The sequence below is a fragment of the Eriocheir sinensis genome, chromosome 50 (genome assembly GCF_024679095.1).
Source record: "Eriocheir sinensis breed Jianghai 21 chromosome 50, ASM2467909v1, whole genome shotgun sequence".
NCBI classification, from domain to species: Eukaryota; Metazoa; Arthropoda; class Malacostraca; order Decapoda; family Varunidae; genus Eriocheir; species Eriocheir sinensis.
Genome location: NC_066558.1, coordinates 8525398 through 8549712, shown reverse-complemented (window position 1 = coordinate 8549712; position 24315 = coordinate 8525398). Strand labels below are relative to the sequence as shown.

General features: G+C 41.9%; 1 protein-coding gene across 2 annotated transcripts; it reads left to right on the top strand.

The window, feature by feature from the left end:
• The first annotated feature begins 336 nt into the window (after window positions 1-336).
• LOC126982377 (methyl farnesoate epoxidase-like) lies at window positions 337-24315 on the top strand. Of its 2 annotated transcripts, XM_050834393.1 has the most exons (11): window positions 337-390; window positions 3240-3348; window positions 4084-4311; window positions 5211-5371; window positions 12863-12988; window positions 15267-15368; window positions 17325-17439; window positions 17706-17886; window positions 21772-21871; window positions 22471-22630; window positions 23018-24315. In XM_050834393.1, exons 2-11 carry the CDS (start codon window positions 3270-3272, stop codon window positions 23197-23199), a joined length of 1434 nt encoding a protein of 477 aa, XP_050690350.1. In that variant the 5' UTR covers window positions 337-390; window positions 3240-3269; the 3' UTR covers window positions 23200-24315. The 2 variants fall into 2 exon arrangements, with proteins under 2 accessions (XP_050690350.1, XP_050690351.1); XM_050834394.1 differs by lacking the exon at window positions 3240-3348 and having other exon boundaries at window positions 342-390.

The window sequence follows — 24315 nt, the reverse complement described above, 5'->3', positions numbered from 1 at the left end:
GTGTGTGTGTGTTTGGTATCAAAAGAAAGCAAATTAAATGTATTATTCATAAATGGGAAGAAATATGGTTGAATACTAAAAAAATAGAAATAACATGAATTGATTTATATGATTTATATAGTGAAATGATTACATAAAAATAGTAACTTTTTATATAGATATCCTACGTTCTTATGTTCTTGTGTGTGTGTGTGTGTGTGTGTGTGTGTGTGTGTGTGTGTGTGTGTGTGTGTGTGTGTGTTCATTTTAATTGACCAAAAGTCACATGTGCTGCTTAATGGATAAATGTTAATTTACCTAAGGCTTCTTCCACATTGTAATCACTCAGTTGGGGCCGTTGCTCTGCGGCGGACGTCACGGCACTCCAGAAAACTTCCTCTCCAAGTAAAAGTAAGGCTAGGGGCATATGGCACAGCTGCGCGTGCTCATCTGCGTTAGCCGTTAGGTTCTCGGTGCGACAACAGATAGACAAGATATTTTTCTGTGTAGTTACCTCAGATTTCCTAACTTAAATATGAACACAAAGCCCAAAAGTTACTAACTACTACTACTACTACTACTAGTACTACCACTACTACTAGCTGACTACTACTACTACTACTACTATTACCTAACTAACCACTAAACCATCATGTCGGACGGTGAAAATAGCTCTTACTTAAGACTTCATTTGGAGAATCGTCTGTTTTATGATTGTTTTATGTTTTGTTTTATATATAACTGTGTGATGCATCTTTACCTTGTGTGAAAAATTAAGTGAGCTTCACAGGACAGAATATGAATGAAGGTATTGGATACAAGTAATTGACATGCCCCAGAATAGATTAGGCGCACCTAACATCAGCGTAGCCGATCCAGGATTCAGTACGCTTCCTAACTAGCAGGATGTAGTCTTTTAATTGTATTTCGTAAAGAATCCTTATAACCAAAAGCAAACTAAAATTATGGGTATTCTTTTTCTTGAACACAACATTGAATAAACAACAGAACAATAATATGAAAATACGTATAGCCACCGTTGCCAGATTATCGTACTCAGAGCATAGTATTTACCTGTTTTTGACGCCTAACTTTTGCCAAGAAACATCAGGATCTAACTCTTAACGATAACTATAAATTAGTTTCGTTATTGGAGTCCAGAAAATAGTTTTAGGGAGGAAGTCGGGAAATATAAGCGGCTGAGTACGATAATCTGACAACGTTGAATCTGTAGCCCGGAAGCCCCAGGCAGCAGCACACGCCATATTGCGGGTATCAGATACCAAAAATAGCATATTTTTACTGCGCAAAGCAAGTGATGTCACTTATTGTGACTTCTTGAGCTTTCATCGAGTATGTATCTATTTGTGTATATTTCATGGTGGCAAAACCTAAATTACTAGTTTCATTTTTACTAGTGACACGAATTTGTGACCGTTTTTCACAATAAAATTTCACTCAAGTAAGTTAATCAGACCCCACAGAAATATTACCAGTGTGTGTATGAATGAATACAAAGATAAGCACAAAATTTGATTTAACTCTAGGATGTCTCATGGATCATTAATAAATAAAAACAAAATATCCGGATTGGCTACTCTTTAGCCCGCTACCTTCAATGGCCCCCAAAAAACAGTCCCTCAGCCAAGTTTGTACCCCACATTTGGTGATGTTAGATGCGCCTATTGAACACTCCTCAACACCAACCAAGGTCAGGGCTGATACGTGGTCCGGATGGTGGGAACCAACGCAGCCCTTCAATAAATTAATTTTCTATATTGCGGATCCGCGACACTTACGGGAAACTCGGATATGCTTTAATTGTCCGAGTAACACACGGGAAATCAATTTAAATGCACTTAGCTGGAGTAGGCGAGTGTCGAGGCAGGAAGCTGTGAATGTTGGATGAGCCTCCCCGGGAGTCCTGGCCAGCCATGGACAGTATGATTTGCTTATGGCCAGTGGTGGGCACGGTTCCGCTAATCCGCTGACCGCTAATTACCAAAGCTAACGTTTTCGTTAGCTGATTAGTGTTTTCACTAACATTGGAAACAGTTAGCGGACCAATAAACTTTCGCTAAATGTAGTTCCTCCTCCGCTAACTTTAAGTCCACTAAAAAAATCATACAGGTTGTTCTTGTCCGTTGTGAGCAGCCAGAGCACCAGTTGAGCCACATGGCTCAATAATTCCAGGGCTTCCATTTTGGGGTACATTAATATTATGCCTTAAAGTAGGAAAATTGGACAATTATTAGGGAAACTTTTTGATATTTTAGGGTAATACATCTTCCATTTCCGACTCTTTGAACTCGGGACTTAATAACAAGAATTCGATATTTTTCACCTGACAAGAAATAAACTTAAAATAATAAAGATAAAAGTGTCAGTTATGGAAACAAGTAAAAAATGCGTAAATTTGCGAGAAATCTTGGGTAAAATATACGGATTTAGGATAAACTGGAGGCTTTTTTCTCTTCTCTTCTGAATTTAATTTGTTTATATGTGTACATCTTTATCCTCATCTAATTTTGGCATGCAATACCTTTCTGGAAAGTTCTATGTCTAAATTACAACATATTGAAATTTCGGGTCACTAGGTCTGTTAAGTTTCAGAGCCAAAATACTAAACCGATCCTAAATCCATATAAAAAGTTAGCGGTTAGCGGTTAGCGTTAGCTTCCACTAATTTCTTTATCAGTTTAGCGGTTTAGCGTAAGCGAAGCTAACTTTTTAGTTAGTGGATTACCAGTTAGCGAAGCTAACTTTTCGGTTAGCGGTGCCCACCACTGCTTATGCCAAGCTGAGCATTGTCAATCTATGTACATATGTAAAAGAAAAAAGAAGAGTCCAAAACGTGGTGAACGAAGGCAAGACGGTAAACCGCCTCTATGCTATTGACGGGTCGAGGGCTGAGTCAAGATCTAAGATCAGAGAATGCGAGTCGTCACCTCGCCCAGGCAAGTTCATGAACCCCACGCCGTGACGTCACCCGCTGCCACGTCACCATACGTGGCAGGTGTTACATTATCCTTATTCATTGGTTCAACCGTTTCGAATTAGAATCATAATAGTCTTATCCGAATAATAACCCAAGTGCAAATTACCCAAATAGTGTATAATTTCTCCCTATTGAAAAAATTATTTTACAGTAAGTAATTTTATAAAGAAATTTCCGACACCCTGTTTCTGAGGTCCCTGATTGATGGTGATTGTAATGATAATGATGACGACGATGGTGATGATGGTTTCTTTGCTAACAGGCAGTGAACGAGGGTGGCCAAGCCGTGATCATGATACTGGGAACTCTCTTCGTCATTTTCCTCATGTTACTCTGGCTGGGCACTCGGAAACCCAAAAACTTTCCCCCAGGTAATAGTTACACGTATCTCTGTATGCTTATGTTGTTGATATTCTTTCAAGGGAAGTGTGGTGTCGTCAGACATCCCCGTAACGTGTGACATCCCATCCTGACAGAATACATACATGAATTTCAACACGGTACCATCATGTCTTTTGTCGACTGCATGTCGGGATCTATCCCACCCAAGTTTATTTATATTATTATAAAAGCAAATGATGACTTATGTTTGTATATAACTAGGATATCAACCATCACTTCTTCTTCTTCTTGTGACCTGTTCCGCTTTGCATTGCTTTTTAGGTCCTCCTTGGTACTTTTTACACTTAAGTGTTTCACTTGGTTACTTTATGATAGCAAAGATTGGGTTCCGCGATGCGAAGTTTAGGATGGGATGTCCCACGATACGGGATGGCAGACGACATCGCAGAAGGCAACTCTAGCTCCTTCCGAAATTGATCTCATCTCTTTTTCTGGCTACTCATTCTTTTATTTATTTATTTTTTTTTCTATGGAAGGATCATGTGGAGCTTAGCGGGTCTTTTTATTTTTGTTTGTTTGTTTGTTTGTTTTTGTTTCCCTATTTGTCCTTCCACACCATAATTCTTTTTCTCCTTCTTTTTCTTCTTCTTCTTCTGCATCGCTTCGTAGGTCCCCTTTCTCTTAATTCTTTCTTCTGCTTACTGACACACTTTGCTCTATTATTTATTATCTTTTCTCTCTTTTTCTGGTAACGCTGCGCTTAGGTCCACCACGCGTGCCACTCTTTGGGATGATGCCGTCTCGTGGCCTGCCGCACCATAACCTGTACCTCCTGTCTGACAAGTATGGTCCCGTGGTGGGTGTGTTCTTCGGCAGCACGCCTGTGGTGGTGGTCAACGGTTGGCACGCCCTCGTCGAGTCCCTCCACAACAGAGACCTCAACGGCAGAATCCACTTTTTCCTCAGTAGCCTCATCAACGGCGGACCCAAAGGTGATTTGGACGGACTATGAGTGAGATGTGAACGTGGGATGCTTGTGTCCTTGAAATATCGGCAGCCATTACTATTTTAAGATATGAATGATTGAATTGCTGAATGGAAATGTGTGTGGGGGGGGTGGGGGGGTGGAGACCTACGTGGGTCTTCCGTGGGTCTTCCGTGTTGGCGGAAGGGTGAATGGTGCGACCTGGCGCCAGTTGCCAAGGTCCCTCAGGCGTCATCGTCACATGAGCCACGTTGCCAAGTGAAATGGAAGGTTTACAGAGTCGTTGTCTTTCCCTCAAATCTCAAGCCATTCATAACACCATGCAGTCGTATTATGAATATATATATATATATATATATATATATATATATATATATATATATATATATAGAGAGAGAGAGAGAGAGAGAGAGAGAGAGAGAGAGAGAGAGAGAGAGAGAGAGAGAGAGAGAGAGAGATAACGTACGTAACGTAACAGTGAAACAGATCGCCATGAGCAGGTCATCACTTGATGTGTAAACAATGGGGGGTTCCCCGGGCCAAGCCACAGGGCTCAAGTTAGATTCGATAGACTATAATGGGGAACATACGCTCTGAGTCACATCCAACGTTATCATAAATTATCGTTACCACATTGTATTTTTCGGTTTCTGACCCATAATTACTGCATAAGAAACATCAGTAATTAACGGATTTAACAATAACACTTATTGAATATCGTTCTTTGTGGGGGTACGACAGTTTGGAGTCTACAACTGTTTAATGCAATGTTCCGAGTATGGTAACACTGGGCACGTCGCTTCACTTACCCGCCGACTTACCTAAGCAAGCCTCCACGCATGCAGCTGCCCATCCCATTCAAATAATAAGGTAACAATAATAGCAATAATAATGCCATTTTTACAGGAATTTCCGGCAATGAATCTGATGTATTCCACGAGCAGAAGAGCTTCACAATGAAACATAAATATGGAAGCGTCAAGAAGCACCACGAGGTTGTTATAAGCGACGAAACCAACGGCCTTTTGCAGGAAGTTCGCGAGGCCCAAGGAAGCGTGGCGATACAGGTAATGGAGAGGCCTGAGACTGAGATTCATGTAATTAACCGTTTCAGGCTCGCACTACGACTATTTCTCAAGGCCACAAAAAAGATTAACCCGGTTTTCATGGATGGTTTCCCGTTTAAGTTGCAGAAATCATATAAAATCATAGAAGACCCACCCTTCAGGAACTTAACGACTCAAGGCTGGAGGCTGCAGAACGCTTAGCGTCAGACCTTACTATTATTTCCGATTGGGGCAAGAAGAACCTGGTGTCCTTCAACGCCTCAAAAACACAGTTTCTCCACCTATCCACTCGACACAATCTTCCAAACAACTATCCCCTATTCTTTGACAACACCCAGCTATCACCCTCCTCAACACTAAACATCCTCGGTCTATCCTTAACTCAAAATCTCAACTGGAAACTTCATATCTCATCTCTTACTAAATCAGCTTCCTCGAGGCTGGGTTCTGTACTGTCGCCAGTTCTTCTCCCTGCACAGTTGCTGTCCATACAGGGGCCTTGTCCGCCCTCGTATGGAGTATGCATCTCATGTGTGGGGGGCTCCACTCACAGCTCTTCTGGACAGAGTGGAGGCTAAGGCTCTTCGTCTCATCAGCTCTCCTCCTCATACTGATAGTCTTCACTTAATTTCCGTGCATGTTTGCCTCTCTTTCTATCTTCTATCGATATTTCCACGCAGACTGCTCTTCTGAACTTGCTAACTGCATGCCCCCTCCCGCGGCCCCGCTGCACTCGACTTTCTACTCATGCTCATCCCTATACTGTCCAAACCCTTATGCAAGTTAACCAGCATCTTCACTCTATCATCCATCACGCTGGTAAACTCTGGAACAATCTTCCTTCATCTGAATTTCCTCCTGCCTACGACTTGAACTCTTTCAAGAGGAGGGTATCAGGACACCTCTCAACCCTAAATTAACCTTTATTTTGGACACCCTTTAACCTCTGTTCGGGAGCAGTGAGTAGGCCTTTTTTCTTTTTTTTTCTTTGCGCCCTTGAGCTATCTCCTTAGCTGTAAAAAAAAAAAAAAAAAAAAGAGGATCACAAACCATTCCATGAAAATCCCAGCAGCTTCTAGGAGCAGTTTTTCATACAGGGGAACTATGGATTGCCTGGGATGGCGGGTTCCTCCCTTCTCCTTCGTTGTATACCTACGACAATAAACTTTCACACATTACGTTTGGGGCCCTTGTTACGAACGTCGGGTTGTCGGGTTGTCATGAGTGTTTTTCCCGTTCACAGCAGTAGAAGATGAAATGCCATATGTATATCATTTTTGCCCCTGGCTATGATGATATACGTACGGCAATGTCGTTTTACGGGGTTGTTAACAGCGGAAATCGGGAACGGAAATCGGGAACGAATAACCGGACGTCGGGTATGTTAGACGGGAATCGGGTACGAATGTGTGTTCGTAGGGTATGTTAGACCGTAAATCGGGTACGTAGAGGTCGCGAACCAGTTGTACCGGAAATACAGTACGAATGACTGTGTTGTTTGGGTACGAAGAGGTTGCGAAAACGGGCGGAAATACAGTACGAACGTATGGGATGTGTTAGGGTCCGAATGAGGTGATTGACCGGAAAGTATGAATGTTGTTGTGACCGGAAGTTGTGAGTACGAAGAGGTGAGTATCTGCGAAGGACCGGAAAGTCAATGACCCGTCCAATGTTATTGTTTTGGATGGATAGGAGGGAGGGAGGGATGGGTGGCGGGTTTGGGTAGGACTGGAATGTGGTTCGTGACGTAACGTAACGTAACATGTAACGTATAGCAACAGAAGAGCAGTTGGTTGAGTAGAAAACGAGATGTCGGCGCGTGAGTAACACAATCTCCCCAATTGTCATGATTATATTATGGTTATTATTCATTTTTCACAACAAATGAGACATCAAAACACTCAAAAGTGTTTAAAAACTATTAAGTGGAAGAATAAAATTCCAAAAGTAAAAGTGGTAATAGAGGAAATATTCACCCTAATTGAATTAAAGATCATGAAATACTGGTATTAAGAACTACTGATCATAGTGTTCACAAGTAGGAGGATTTATATTTTCAATAATCAAAGTCTTCCAGCAAGAATTTATATGAACAATATTCATTGAAACATAATGTTTATTGGTTTATTATTTTTTTCTGTAATTTTACTCAATTTACTGTATATACTGTGAATTCCATGTATTTAGTTTTTGAGCAGCAATTCCCTTTTACATACCTGATCCTAATTAATGATTTTTTTTTTTATCTTTTGATACTATGTGTAACTAAAATTGATATGTACTTGTCGTACTCTTTTATTTTCAGTTTAATTTGCTAGTCATTTGGTAACTCCTTTATTTTCTCTGCATACAATATTTGATGATGCATAGGATACGCTAAGATTAGGATAAAGTAAACCTGTAATCCAGTAATATATTCCCTATTAAGCTGTCGGTTTCAACAATGCTAGATCATTGATTGTCAGCCTGTATGTCCGGAATACTGTAGAGCATGTCTGGTTCCTAACATGCTTAATTTGGTACTTGTTTTATATTCACTTATCTTCTATTTATTTAGTGTGTATTCCCTTTTGGTAATGATCATCAACAGGTGAATAGATTAATAATAAACTAAGCACATAAGAGAGTGAGTTCTGCCCACCTTAGTTATACATGATTACGTGTCACTAATACCCTTCCATACAGTAACTAATTGGTTTCCTCCAATACGTTTTGATAACCGGCGGTTTTCTCTGAAGACCCGGTTCAGGCACATGGTTATCCCGCGTCCTTTCTCTAGGTTTAATGAGGAAAAAAGTGTTCTGGCATAGTTATGACTGGAAATACAGAAATATTTTAGTCCTCATTGGTCTCAGGTTATAAAAATTAACATTACTGGTGTATAATGTCACATTAATTGATAAAAAAAAATGGTTCTATAATTTTCCTCCATATCTGAGTGTTCATGTCTTCATGCGTTGACCACATTAAGAAAAGGCTCCATGGTTTCCTGGTGTTTGGGTTCCATTACATACTACTTTCTAATAGGATCTTGGAGATCCACTTATATTGTTGACCTAATCCTGTGGTTTACTGTGGTTTGGTTCCATTCCACACTACTCTCTAATAGGACCCACTATAGTCCCTTGGTATTGTTGACCTCGTCCTTAATGTATTAGGTCAATTATTAGAATATATTTGTTCGGTAAGATCATTTTTATTTCAGGGGAAAGTATATCTATTTTTTTTGTCGTTTTTGTTGGTGTTGTTGACGGCTTGACCTACTCCTTTGTGATTGTATTTCTTCCTTTACGAGAAAAAAGCAATACCTAGTTTTTTTCGCGATTCATAGTGTGGGTGGGATCTAACATTTGGGTAGAAAAAATGTGATGAGTGTATTTTTTTTTTTATGTTTTTTTCACACTTCATTGTCTTCGCATGCTCAAGGATATGAGTATGGGAAGGTTTAATCCCAGCAAAATCATTTTTCTAAACCAAGAAAGTGTATACTCTGCTTCCTAATGTACTTAAGATTCATTTTCAGAATTGTGTGTCATGTTATGGGAGTAATATTTTTTTGTTTAATGCCTAGGAAAAAAAATATAGTTAAAGTTGTTGTTTAAATTGCCTATTTTTCTGAAAGCTCAAAGTATAACTATCTTTTCTTTCTTATTATATTCTCCCGTAAGCAAATGAATGTGTGGAATTAGTGAAGGTAACAGAGTTACAATGCTTATATGGAAAGAACAAGTACCTTAACTAGCGAACTCTATTATTGTTGTTGTTTTTTTTCAAATGAAAAAAAAAATCACCCTCTCAATACTTAGCACTTTGACATGCCCTAAATAAATGTGTTATATTGGATTGCATATACTGATTTTCCAAAAAAAAAAGAGAAAGGAGAAAAGTATGAATAAAATATAATAAGTAGGAATGTCTTGTCTTATCTTTGCTCATTTGCTGACAAACACCAAGTTATATTTTTACAATCATCTCATCTTCAAGTGTAACTACATTGATTTTCAGCGTCGTTTATATGCATTAACGAAAAGTAAAATTTATGGTTATGTGACTGTGAGCAGTAAACGAAGATATGATGTATGACACAGGTAACAGGTAATAGAAGGAGCCGTTGCAAGAAACGTAGCAGAAAGGTAACGGTATGCTTAGTAGGAAGGTTGTGGCAATATTCACGCTAAAGGAAGCAGTAACGTAGCAAAAAAAAAAAAAAAAAAAAAACGCAATGGATACAGCTTGACCTACTCCTTTGTGATTGTATTTCTTACTTTACGAGAAGAAAAAGCAAGTTTTTTTCACACTTCATTGTCTTCGCATGCTCAAGGATATGAGTATGGGAAGGTTTAATCCCAGCAAAAATTTTCCACTCCGCCCGGGAATCGAACCCGGGCTCTTTCGGTTGTGAGCCGAGTGTGCTAACCACTGCACCAAGAAGCCACCCGCTTATCAGAAAGGTTGTGGGAATGTGCACATTAAAGGTACCGGTACGTAGCATTGGCGTAATGGGATGTAGTAAAAGGGTTCTTAACCCTAGAACACTAACCTTAGAAAAAGTCACACCACTACTAACCATGGGTACATCATACCCGATTTTGAAAAAAAAAAAAAAATTAAATGTAAAGTTTTAATGGAATAAAGTTACATGAAGGGACTTCAAACTTTGTATCTTGACTTAACATTAAGAAGAACTGAAAAACGTATTGTTTTGGTATGAAAATCAGGTACTGAAAAATGTTACTAAAAATAGGAAAAATGTTCAAAAATTTTTTAAAAAAAATTTCATAAAAAAAATTATCATCCGATGGCTTCCTAACTTCTTGTATGGCCTCCCAGATCCTGTGATCCACTGCACAGGTGATCACTAAAAAAGTACGTAAACAATATCCTAGGGACATGTACAACACCCTGTATCACCAACCATGGGTATGCCGCACCCGAATGTAGGCCTACAACAAAGGTGAGCAGAGAGAGCGAGACAACGTGACCTTCCCCTACACTGTCAAGCGGGCACATGAAGCTACTGAGGAGGTGGGTACCCTCAGAGCACCGGAACCATACACAATGGCAATGAATCATTCGCTTCGGGTACCTCATACCCATGGTTAGCGTTCTAGGGTTAAAAGATGATGGGGACGTGGTAACTAGGTAGTAGAAACGTTAGAAACGTGCATATGATCTACAAAACGTTGCAATATTATTATTATTATTATTACTATTGTTATTATTATTATTATTATAACATTATTATTGTCATTATTATCATGTATGCCATGTGTGTGTACTATAACTTGTCTGAATTATCCCTCTCATCCAGAATTAAGATGTATTTTAACAGAGTGTTATTATTATTATTATTATTATTATTATTATTATTGTTATTATTATTATTATTATTATTATTATTATTATTATTATTATTATTATTATTATTATTATTATTATTATTTTTATCATGTATGCCATATGTGTGTACTATAACTTGTCTGAATCCCTCTCATCCAGAATTAAGATGTATTTTTACAGTGTAATTCAAAACGATCCACTAATTGACTTTCGTCTCCCACACTGTTTACACAAAGCATTGCTTCTCATTCTCACGAAAAATATACCATCATCCCGCAGCAGAGACGTTAAGTCATTCCCCACCAGGGGTCAGCTTTGTTCACCTAACGCGGGAGAGTGGGAGTTACCTATCACATCTGCTAGAGGAGGGTGGGGTGGGTGAGGGGGGAAACAGGTGTGTCTTGTCCAACGACTTTTTTGCTAGCCGGGAGAGGAAGCTGGGAAGGGGCAGGGGGGGGGAGTGAAGGGCGGAAGCAGGTGTGTCATTTGTAACGAATTTTACGTAACGACTTTCCCATCATCGCCATCTTCCATAGTATATTTCCAACTGTGATAGTGTTTGCGCGTGCTACCATAAGCCATTCTCATTTTGTTCACACGCGGTAAGACCCAACATTTAAGTCATCCCGTCATTTCACATGTTATTTCTCTTTCTCCCTTTCTCTTTCACCTTTTTTCATCTCCATTTTCTCTCTCTCTCCTTTCTTCTTCCTCTCTTTTCTTTCTTCCTTTCTCCTTTTCTCCTCTTTCTTTTCTCCTTCTTCTCTTTCTCCTTTTAGCTTTCTCCTTTCTCTCTCTCTCTCTCTCTCTCTCTCTCTCTCTCTCTCTCTCTCTCTCTCTCTCTCTCTCTCTCTCTCTCTCTCTCTCTCTCTCTCTCTCTCTCTCTCTCTCTCTCTCTCTCTCTCTCTCTCTCTCTCTCCTTTCCTCCTCTCTTTCTCTCTCTCTCTCTCCTTTCATCCTCTCTTTCTCTCTCTCTCTCCTTTCCACCTCTCTCTCTCTTCAACCTTGGGCAAGGCCGAACCACATTTCAATCTTACCCAAACCCGCCACCCATCCCTCCCTCCCTCCTACCCATCCAAAACAATAACATTGGACGGGTCATTGACTTTTCGGTCCTTCGCAGATACTCACCTCTTCGTACTCACAACTTCCGGTCACAACAACATTCATACTTTCCGGTCAATCACCTCATTCGGACCCTAACACATCCCATACGTTCGTACTGTATTTCCGCCCGTTTTCGCAACCTCTTCGTACCCAAACAACACAGTCATTCGTACTGTATTTCCGGTACAACTGGTTCGCGACCTCTACGTACCCGATTTCCGGTCAAACATACCCTACGAATATACATTCGTACCCGATTTCCCGTCTAACATACCCGACGTCCGGTTATTCGTTCCCGATTTCCGTTCCCGATTTCCGCTGTTAACAACCCCGTAAAACGACATTGCCTTACGTATATCATCATAGCCAGGGGCAAAAATGATATACATATGGCATGTTATCTTCTACTCACAGCGCAGAAGCCTTGCAAAACTACCATCTGCCTCAGGAAACCACCCATGGACACCCCGACAACATCTGCGAGGGCCTTTTGAAATAGATGGACTAATGCTTTGAAGAGTTTGATAGTGTAGACTTGAGGTTGCTTACTTGATAGTGTATTTTATCAGCTCTTATGGACATTATTCTCATATTTAATTAGTCTACTTTTTAATGTAATAGGAGCCGCGCGAAATTCAAATTAATGTTGGTATAATGGTGTCATTTTTTTTTCAAATGTCATATTAGTATTTATAAGTTATGTGGCTAGTGTGTTATCTTAATTTCATTTTGGGGCGAACTTAGAAGCGTTGGATTTTCAGAGTTAATTCATATTGGTATTTATTTTAAGACATGTGGCTTGTTTGGCTTTTTAATCCCATTTTTGTGGTGAAGTTAGACGTGTTGAATTTTCACAAAGTCGGCATATTACAAACACAGTTATAAAAAAAGTGATAAGAAGAAAATCAACAAAACTAGCTACCCACGCCTTGAAAACCAGGACAAAAAATACAATTCAGACACATAACTGTTGATGAAGACCGACATGACGTTTGAAGAATCTTGGTGTGGTTATGTCTGAAGTGACTCGAGCCAGTGTTGCAGAACTTGGTGAGTCTGTCCGTCATCAACATTATCTTCGGGATGGTCACCGGCCGCAAGCATCAGCGAAAGGATCCTCGGCTGTTGCAACTTCAAGAGACTATCAACAAGGCTTTCCGTTCCCAGAATGTAAGCACAAAATAGAAACCTCATTATCATCATATTTCTTTTAGCGGAACAGCGTCTGGCGGGCTTTTTTTTTGTTATTATCTTTGTGTTTTGCCCTTGTGGTGTCACCTGCCATCCACGTATCCTAAGACATCCCATCTTGATCTGCACATGCGCGGAACCCGATGTTTACAAACACAGTGTTGATCTCGTAGTTTGTCCAGGCAAGATGGCGGGAAAACAGCATGGCAGCTTTTATGGAAAAATGGCCAAATTCAAGGATGACCTGGACCCCATAATTCAGATAGCCTACCATTAAATGGAGAGAATCCGAGAAACAAGACCATCAATCAGAAGAGTGTAGGTTATCTCATTTATCACATTTACCGACATACAAGGGGTGTAGGTTATCTCATTTATCACATTTACCGCCATACAAAGGGGTGTAGGTTATCTCATTTAACACATTTACCGACATACAAGCAGTGTAGGTTATCTCATTAATCACATTTACCGACATACAAAGGGGTGTAGGTTATCTCATTTATCACATTTACCGACATACAAGCGGTGTAGGTTATCTCATTTATCACATTTACCGACATACAAGGGGTGTAGGTTATCTCATTTATCACATTTACCGACGTACAAGGGGTGTAGGTTATCTCATTTATCACATTTACCGACATACAAGGGGTGTAGGTTATCTCATTTATCACATTTACCGACATACAAGGGGTGTAGGTTATCTCACTTATCACATTTACTGACATACAAGGGGTGCAGGTTACATCATTTATCACATTTACTGACATACAAGTGGTGTACGTTATCTCATTTATCACATTTACTGACATACAAGGGGTGCAGGTTACCTCATTTATCACATTTACCGACATACAAGTGGTGCAGGTTACCTCATTTATCACATTTACCGACATACAAGTGGTGCAGGTTACCTCATTTATCACATTTACCGACATACAAGGGGTTCAGGTTACCTCATTTATCACATTTACCGACATACAAGGGGTGCAGGTTACTTCATTTATCACATTTACCGACATACAAGGGGTGTAGGTTACTTCATTTATCACATTTACCGACATACAAGGGGTGCAGGTTGTCTCATTTATCACATTTACCGACATACAAGGGGTGTAGGTTACTTCATTTATCACATTTACCGACATACAAGGGGTGCAGGTTGTCTCATTTATCACATTTACCAACATACAAGGGGTGTAGATTATCTCATTTATCACATTTACTGACATACAAGTGGTGCAGGTTACCTCATTTATCACATTTACCGACATACAAGGGGTGCAGGTTGTCTCATTTATCACATTTACCGACATACAAGGGCCGTAGGTTACTTCATTTATCACATTTACCGACATACAAGGGGCGTAGGATATCTCATTTATCACATTTACCGACATACAAGGGGTGTAGGTTATCTCATTTATCACATTTACCGACATACAAGGGGTGTAGGTTATCTCATTTATCACATTTAACGACATACAAGGGGTGTAGGATATCTCATTTATCACATTTACTGACATACAAGGGGTGTAGGATATCTCATATATCACATTTACTGACATACAAGGGGTGTAGGTTATCTCATTTATCACATTTACCGACATACAAGGGGTGTAAGTTATCTCATTTATCACATTTAACGACATACAAGGGGTGTAGGATATCTCATTTATCACATTTACTGACATACAAGGGGTGTAGGATATCTCGTATATCACATTTACTGACATACAAGAGGTGTAGGATATCTCATATATCACAGTTACTGACATACAAGGGGTGCAGGTTATCTCATTTATAACATTCTGACATACAAGGGGTGCAGGAAGAAACTGTCATATTTCAAGCAGTTTTCAAATTCAAAACATACGTCGTCATTTATTTTTAGAAAGATAAAAAATAAACTTAGGTGGGACGTATCACGATAGGCAGTCGACAAAAGACACGGTACCGTGTCGCAATTCATCCACCCTCTGTTTGTAAACAAAGCCCGCGCATTCGCAGATCGGATGGGATGTCTTAGGATAGATGGATGGCAGATGACTCCACACCCATGAGTTGCCTCCCTTGGTGAGAAAAATGTCATCATTTTTACCATCATCAACATCATTATCGTCATCACTATAAAAAAGAACAATGCTGATGTTTATTCATCATGTAGCATTTTTCAGTTATGTATATGAGAAACTACAAATCTTTCTAGATGAATATTGTAGACTAAACTCGCATTCTCTGATGTTCCTGAAAGTCCACCGGGCGCCTCAACCCGATCTCCAAACTCCTACTGAAGCTGCGTCCTGAGAAATCCCTCACCTTCAGGGCCATGAAAGACACGAAGGACTTTTTTGAGGTAAGCACTGCAGGACGACAGGGAGCTGAATTTTATTTCCTGCCAGGGATTCTTAGCTCTTACAGAGGCATGTCCCTCCGTGGTACAGTGGTCAGGTCCCTTACTATGAATCTGCAGGCTTGAGTTCGAATCCCGGTCTACCGGCGTGCACCCCACCCAGCTGTTCACTCTTCCTTTTGGACTGGTCAATAAATGGGTAGACTACTTGGGGAAACCTGAGGAAAGTAAACTGTGGTAACCTGGGCCCGGATCCACAAAGGCTTAGTTCGTAGTTTTGGGCCCTTAGTGCGTAGTTTTGAGAACATCGAGATTCACAGAGCTAACTACAAACTAATCGATGACGTCACGGGTTAGCGCGCAGATCTACAAACGTTTACCGACCTCTGTGTGATGTTAAATTTGTTGGTAAATAACTACTGCCTCGGAGCTGACGGTAACGCTAAAAATATTATCAGATTTACGTATAAATGCTTATAAATCGCGTTTTTCAACTTGAAATATAACTTTGCGAGTAGAGGAGGCCCATTTCATTATAAAATGTTGAGATATGCACCCTTTGAGAGGTATATGATAAGTGTGGGCGGTATGGCAACACCCGGCCGGGGGATTGCCAGACCTCCCTCCTCTGCCTGCCGTGGAGGATGGCTTGGCGACGAGGAAAAGTTGCCGAACTTTATGTAATTTCTGATTTACTAGGGAGAATTTTGCGTTTTCCTTCTATATGTAGATACAGAAAGCTTTCATTTACCCATACATGTGAACAGAACGATCTTACAATATATAATAGCGAAGAAATCCGAGGCATATAGATGCCCAGACTCAATTCTGCCCGAGGCTCAATTTTATCGATGACAGGGGCCTATATTTTTCCTTCCCCTGTCATTATTAATGAATCTCAGGTGTCGCAACTTGGTGTGAACATGCCCTAAGTATTCACCTGTGGAAATATATTGATGTATATGTGATTGGTATCCTATTTTCTGAGAAAAATGAATGTGCGATCATGGGTGTCGGAGTGCTGCTCTGGAGGATGGCTTGGCGACGAGGGAAAGCTGCCGAACTTTATGTACTTTCTTATTTAATGAGGCAAATTTTGACATGGTCTTTGTCATCATAATAAAGAATGATGATTATGCTAGTTCTAGACGCCATATCAGTCGAAAAAAAAAACACATACACGAGCTTGAGCTAAGATAACAAAGGCATGTGGATGTCCGGGCTTAATTTTGCCCGTGACACTGCCCCCATCCGTGGAGGGACCATGGACCTTTGCCGGGTGACAGCTATCCCATGAGTTGGACTGCAGATATGGCAAGACAGTCTTAATTTTCCCTATTCCTTCCTTCCGTCCTTCGTTCTGTCTGCCTCGATATCTGTCCCATATTTCTATTTGCTTTCTTCCTGCCTCAATCTCCTCCGTATCTTCTTTTTCTTCATCTTAAGCATGTTCGTAGGCAACAAGACATCGAACAGCAGAGCTACTTTGACGTAAATGTGCAGCAAACAACGAAATAATTGAATTCGTAGGTTACGATTTAGTACATGTTTGCCTTGAAAGGAAGAAAAATGGGAAAAGAGAATGGGTTTCTTGAACCAGCAGCTGGAGGGGGCTCCCTAGGATTGGCTGACGGTTCTGTTAACGTGCTTGCGATTCGCTGCAAGGCCAATGACGTCATCAACCAATCAGCGGCCTCGCTGTCTTAGCGCGCCTCTAACTACAATCTAAGGTTTGCTTCGTGAATCTGACGCTAACGTCAGTAGCTAAATCAATAGTGCGTAGTTATGTTAGTTCGTAGTTATTGAGTCTGTTTGTGAATTCGGGCCCTGGATGTTTCACTGGCCCTGTGTCAGAGTAACGAGTTGTCTCCCACCACAGGCTCAAAGGACCAAGAGATGAACACCGCCGCCACATGCGAATAAAGCATATTCTTCCAACTCTACTTCTCGTTCATGCAGGCGACCATCCGGGAGCACCAAGCCACCCTGGACCCAAGCGAACCGAGGAGCTTTATTGATGAATACCTCGTTATGATAGAGCAGCAGAAAGACGACCCAGACTCCTCCTACTCAGGTAAGACCATTAATGACTGACTGGCATACCTACAGCCCTTTTGTGCTACTTGTTGGTCTTTGCTCTCACAGTAGCGGCTGCTTATTTTTGAGTGTTGTACATATTTTTTTTATAGAAGAGGAAACAGCTCAAGGGCAATAAACAAGGAAAAAACTCGCTAATTCAAAAGTGGATGGAAGGGGTGGTCGGAAGAGAGGTCAGGAAGAATTAGTGTCTCGATATTCCCCTGGCCAACCCACCTCAATCGGAATATTGGTTTCTTCCAGTCAAACAGCTGTGTGCCATTTGCAGCAACATTTTCATGGGCGCCACAGACACCTTGTCCTCCGTGGTGTCCTTCGGCCTGCAACTGGTGATGGAGAGCCCGAGCGTCCTGGCCAAGATCCAGAAGGAACTGGACACTGTCTTGGGCCCTGACCGCCTCCCCTCATTGGACGACCGCTACAAGTCAGTTTCATTTGATTTTTTAAACACTGTATTAGTCTTTATCAAGTTTGATGTAGCTGATTTGCCTTTTTTGACCCATTTTTCAAGGCATGGTTTTAGTGAAACCAGATTGGCGAGATCGTTTTAGCGTTGGCTCCTGCGGATCTTTTCCTCTCTGCCGCTCTGCCACAGTCCGAACACCTTTCTCTTTCTCTCATATTTTACCTATTGCTGACATATGAGAAAAAGAGATAGGTGTTGGATCTGTGTGGCAGAGTCGCAGGGCGGGATGGGTTAGAGGGAGCCAACGCCAAAACAGTCTGCACAAGATGGTTTTACTTAAACTCTATCCTCAAAACGGAAGTAGATAAAAAAAATAGCCACATAACTTGTCACCTTGTCAGGCTGGAGTAGGTAGGAAGACACCTACCGAACGGGCGCAAGCCGCTCCCGGTGAGGTATATATGGGAGGTGAGAAGGGAGCTGAAGCCCTCCAAAGACCCTTCCCATGTCCTCACTAACCGTTTCCCTATTGTCTCACCAACACCGGAGAGTAGTTCAGCATGCTCTCTAAAGACAGATCCTCTCTTTATCCACACCACACAACATATACACCTTTTCCCAAAATTTAAATTTCAAAATGGCGCACATACACCAAGCCTCGGAGTCCCCGCCTGGGGGGGGGGACCACAAATTCCCCCAGGGAGGACTCCCCTTCTGGCTGCCGACCCGAGAGGTGTCTTGATAACTCCTCGAACCTCTTTCTTCTCAATTTCTGCAACATTCGCGGTCTTCGCTCTAATTTTCATTCTGGGGAACATCATCTCTCCTCCTCTAAACCTCACCTTCTCTTCCTTACCGAAACACAGGTTTTGAGGCTACTGACAGCAATCTCTACTCTGTTCCCTCCTACTATCTCTATCCTAAATTTCAATCCAAAGCTGGATGTTGCGCCTACGTGCGCAACGACATCACTTGCTCTCGTGCCCACGACCTTGACTCTTCTGAATTTTCCACCATCTGGCTAAGACTTCATTGTCATTCTATTACTAAATACATATGTGCTGTTTATCTCTCACCTAACTCTACCAACTATGTAAAATTCTTTGACTATTTGAATTCTAAAGTGGAGCACATCTTGACCCACTCTCCCTTCGCTGAAATCTCCATCCTAGGAGATTTCAATGTTCACCACCAGCTTTGGCTTTCATCCTCTTTCACTGACCATTCTGGTGAACAAGCCTACAACTTTGCTATCCTCAACGACCTAGAGCAGTTGGTCCAGCACCCTACACGTATTCCCGACCGTCTTGGAGATCGGCCCAACATTCTAGACCTCTTCCTTACCTCAAACCCTTCTGCTTATTCTGTCAAACTGTTCTCTCCGTTGGGCTCCTCCGATCACAATCTTATTTCTGCATCCTGTCCTATCGCTCCTGTACACCCTCTGGACCCACCGAAGAGGCGATGCTTCTGGCATTTTGCTTCAGCTCGGTGGGACGACATGAGGATGTACTTTTCCGATTTCCCGTGGAATGATTATTGCTTCCAGGATAGAGACCCCTCTGTGTGTGCCCAGCGCATCACAGAGGTGATTGTCTCTGGAATGGAGGCATACATTCCTCGTTCTTTCTCTACTCCTCACGCTAAAAAGCCTTGGTTTAATCACGCTTGTTCTCGTGCTGTCAATGATAGAGAGATAGCTCACAAAAGGTACCAGAGCCTTCAAACTAATGCTAATTATGAACTTTACATTTCTGCCCGAAATCGTGCCAAATCTATTCTCCGACTAACCAAAAATTCTTTCATTAATAGAAAATGTCAAAACCTTGTTTTCTCTAACTCTTCCCGTGACTTCTGGCATCTAGCCAAAAACATCTCCTCCAACTTCACTTCTTTATCTTTCCCTCCACTCCTCAGTCCTGACGGCAACACTGCCGTCTCATCTATCTCTAAGGCTGAACTCTTCTCTCAAACATTTTCTAAAAACTCCACTCTGGACGATTCTGGGCATATTCCTCCTACTCATCCCCCCTCTGACTCCTTTATGCCTGTTATAAAGATTCTTCAAAATGATGTTTTCTATGCCCTCTCTGGCCTCAATCCTCAGAAGGCTTATGGACCTGATGGAGTGCCTCCTATTGTCCTTAAAAACTGTGCCTCCGTGCTGTCACCCTGCCTGGTCAAACTCTTTCGCCTCTGCCTGTCAACATCTACCTTTCCTTCTTGCTGGAAGTATGCCTTCATACAGCCTGTACCTAAGAAGGGTGACCGCTCCAATCCCTCAAACTACCGTCCTATAGCTTTACTTTCTTGTCTATCTAAAGCTTTTGAATCAATCTTTAACCGGAAGATTCAAAAGCACCTTTCCACTTCTGACCTTCTATCTGATCGCCAGTATGGGTTCCGCAAGGGGCGTTCTACTGGTGATCTCCTAGCCTTCTTAACTGACTCTTGGTCATCCTCTCTTAGCCGTTTCGGTGAAACTTTTGCTATTGCGTTGGACATATCAAAAGCTTTTGATAGGGTCTGGCACAAATCTTTGCTTTCTAAACTACCCTCCTACGGTTTCTATCCTTCTTTCTGTACCTTTATCTCCAGTTTCCTTTCTGACCGTTCTATTTCTGCCGTGGTAGACGGTCACTGTTCTTCCCCTAAATCTATTAACAGTGGTGTCCCACAGGGTTCTGTCCTATCTCCCACTCTTTTTCTGTTGTTCATTGATGATCTTCTTTCCAAAACGAACTGTCCTATCCATTCCTACGCCGATGATTCCACTCTGCATTATTCAACTTCTTTAAATAGAAGACCCACCCTTCAGGAACTTAACGACTCAAGGCTGGAGGCTGCAGAACGCTTAGCCTCAGACCTTACTATTATTTCCGATTGGGGCAAGAAGAACCTGGTGTCCTTCAACGCCTCAAAAACACAGTTTCTCCACCTATCCACTCGACACAATCTTCCAAACAACTATCTCCTATTCTTTGACAACACCCAGCTATCACCTTCCTCATCCTCGGTCTATCCTTAACTCCAAATCTTAACTGGAAACTTCATATCTTATCTCCTACTAAATCAGCTTCCTCGAGGCTGGGCGTTCTGTACCGTCTCCGCCAGTTCTTCTCCCCTGCACAGTTGCTGTCCATATACAGGGGCCTTGTCCGCCCTCGTATGGAGTATGCATCTCATGTGTGGGGGGGATCCACTCACACAGCTCTTCTGGACAGAGTGGAGGCTAAGGCTCTTCGTATCATCAGCTCTACTCCTCATACTGATAGTCTTCTACCTCTTAAATTCCGCCGCAATGTTGCCTCTCTTTCTATCTTCTATCGATATTTCCACGCTGACTGCTCTTCTGAACTTGCTAACTGCATGCCTCCCCCCCTCCCGCGGCCCCGCTGCACTCGACTTTCTACTCATGCTCATCCCTATACTGTCCAAACCCCTTATGCAAGAGTTAACCAGCATCTTCACTCTTTCATCCCTCACGCTGGTAAACTCTGGAACAATCTTCCTTCATCTGTATTTCCTCCTGCCTACGACTTGAACTCTTTCAAGAGGAGGGTATCAGGACACCTCTCCTCCCGTATTTGATCTTCCTTTCGGCCACCTCTTTTGTTTCTTTTTTAGGAGCAGCGAGTAGTGGGCTTTTTTTTTATTATTGTTTTCTTTTTTGTGTGCCCTTGAGCTGCCTCCATTGTTGTAAAAAAAAAAAAAAAAAAACCTGGGGGGATTATTTTTGGGAGCCCATCATGTCTCCCTTTCTGTGCTGACATAGAGTAAGTCGATTATCTTGACACATCAAATATCAATAGATTAATTACTGTAATAGTAGTATTTTGCTGTGTATGTCTATTACCTTTTATTTCTTAGTAAAGACTTGTCAGTGCAGCCTTTTCGTTGCAGACTGGTGTACACATACGCAACCTTGCAAGAAGTGTATCGCTTCAGAGCTCCGTCGCCAATCACAATTCCTCACAAAGCCATGAAGAACACCACGCTGCAGGTCTGGGGCCCGTGTTCTTAACCGCACCGGCACCCCAGGACGCCTATTTGAAAAGCCTCTCACAGAAGTTGCTGGGATTTTCAAGGATGGTCTTGTGATTCTAATGATAATTTTACATGACTTCTGCACCCTGAACTGAAAAATAGCCCTTGAAAACCCAGTTAATCATCTCTGTAGCCTTAGAAAATAGTCGTCGTGGGAGCCCGATGTGTTCTAGAAAAGTCACCGTCACTGCTTCTTAATCGATCAATCAGCCTCGGTGCCAAGACCGAGCTTAATTCAGCAATCCAAAAGATGACACCCACCCACATGCTCTGTGATAAAGGCGGTAAAGGGGGCAAAGGAAGGGACTTGTGACATTTGGCTTTACTGAGCTGAATGAACCTTGCTCTGTACCCCTGCGTATATAGGCCCACTGGATTATTGCACTCCTGATATCGTGTGTGTGTGTGTGTGTGTGTGTGTGTGTGTGTGTGTGTGTGTGTGTGTGTGTGTAAATATCTGGAATAGATCAATTACAATTTCTATTTCCAAATCTTTTTTCTTTTTTAAAGAAAGTTAAAGTTCCCCCTATTATATTTGTGTGTTTGTGTCTCCAGGGCTACAACATCCCTACGGAAGCCATCGTCTTGAACAACCTGTACAGCGCCCACATGGACCGCGACTACTGGGGGGACCCGGACGTCTTCAGGCCGGAGAGGTTTATCAACGCTGACGGCACACCAAGGAAGCACGACCGTCTCATCCCCTTTGGAAGAGGTGACACATCATTTAATACATGAAAACACACAGACGCACTGTTGGAAATAAGTAACGAACATCCATGGGTCGACTGAATAGAATTTAAGTGAGATCTATAGATGCTGTGCTGGTAAAGTGATACCAATGGCAGCACCAACAGCGCAACACAACACCACGTCTGTAGATTTCGCTCAAATTCTATTCAGTCGACCCATGGGTGTTCGATATTTTTCTGCATGTTTACTGATTTACTTACATTTACACCTACTTATTTGGTAACTCATTTATTTACATATATCAACAACACAACTGAAATGAGCATCGCAGCCCCACGCATGCAGTATTGCGTATGCCCACAATTAACTTTACTTACATCATCAGCGTGCTCCTTTTAACTCTCAACAGGGCAAAGGCGGTGTCTCGGGGAACCTGAGTCATGGAAAATAACCTTCGCCTTCTTCAGTTCCCTTCTGCACCAGTTCACATTCACTTTCGACCCCACCCTGCTCCCGCCCACAAGTGAGGGGGTAGCAGGTCTTGTCTATTGCCCATCGCACTTCAAGGTTTTTGCCAAGCCTAGATACTGATGATGGCGATGATGCAATTAACGTCTTTGTAAAGGTGACTATACACCGTTCTTGCGCCTCTACCAAACTTCGATCAAGGACCTGTATTCTTAATTTGGGTAGGTGGTGGCTGAGTGGTAGCGTGCTGGGCCCACATTCACCGCGTGATGGACGACGCGGGTTCGAATCCCCACGCTACCACCTCGGATTTTTCAGTCACCGCCGAGTGGCTTAAAACTACCCACATACTGTCCTGAAGACCACCCATCAACCCGAACTCTAGAGGAAACCGTCCAAGTGAATCAAGAACGAGTTCCGGAGGGCAGCATGAGCCAAGAGAAAATGGCGCCACTATAAACACTTGCCTGCACCATGACGGGCTGGGGCCGACTACAATCTAGGCCCCTCAATAAAAGCCTACCGGTGCTGTAGGTGTACACGTAAAAAAAAAAAAAAATCATCTCGGCGCCTCAGTTTGCCTGTTTGAAAAGATTCGTAGAAGTTGCTGGACTTTCCATGGTCTGTTTTGTGATCCCAGTGATAGTTTTACACGACCTCTGCACCCTGAACCGGAAAACCAGCCATGAAAACAAGTTTAGTCTTCTCTGTGGCCTTAGAAAATAGTCTTCACTAGAGCCCGATACGTTTAAGAATATGGACCAAGGCCTCTGCAAACTGGGAGTGATTCTACGCTATGCACGCTATGCCACCACGAAGCTTTCAATCGCAGCTGTTGCTTTCATTGAGGCTGTTCACACCGATGTAGTGTATTATAAGCACAATGCTATAATTATAATGTGTTGTTGATTGCATTTGTCTTCTTTATGGAGGAATATGTCATTACAAAGCCCAAAGGAATAATGTAAACTTGTTGCCAATCTGTGAGTTATATTTTGTCACCCGGTGGAGGGGATGATAGCGCCATTGCCTCTTATATCAAGTTTCAGGGCAGTGTTGTATTGTATAGTATTTATTAATTACAAACCTATTATACACAAGTTAGAGTACCAGCGTATGCCAGACTTCATGAACCTCCCTTTGATGTTGTTTGTTGAAATTTTACTGTTTTGTTGTCACCATCCTTACTTTCTCTGCTTTCTCATGTTTGCTTACAGTAATAAATAACGATAATGGGTC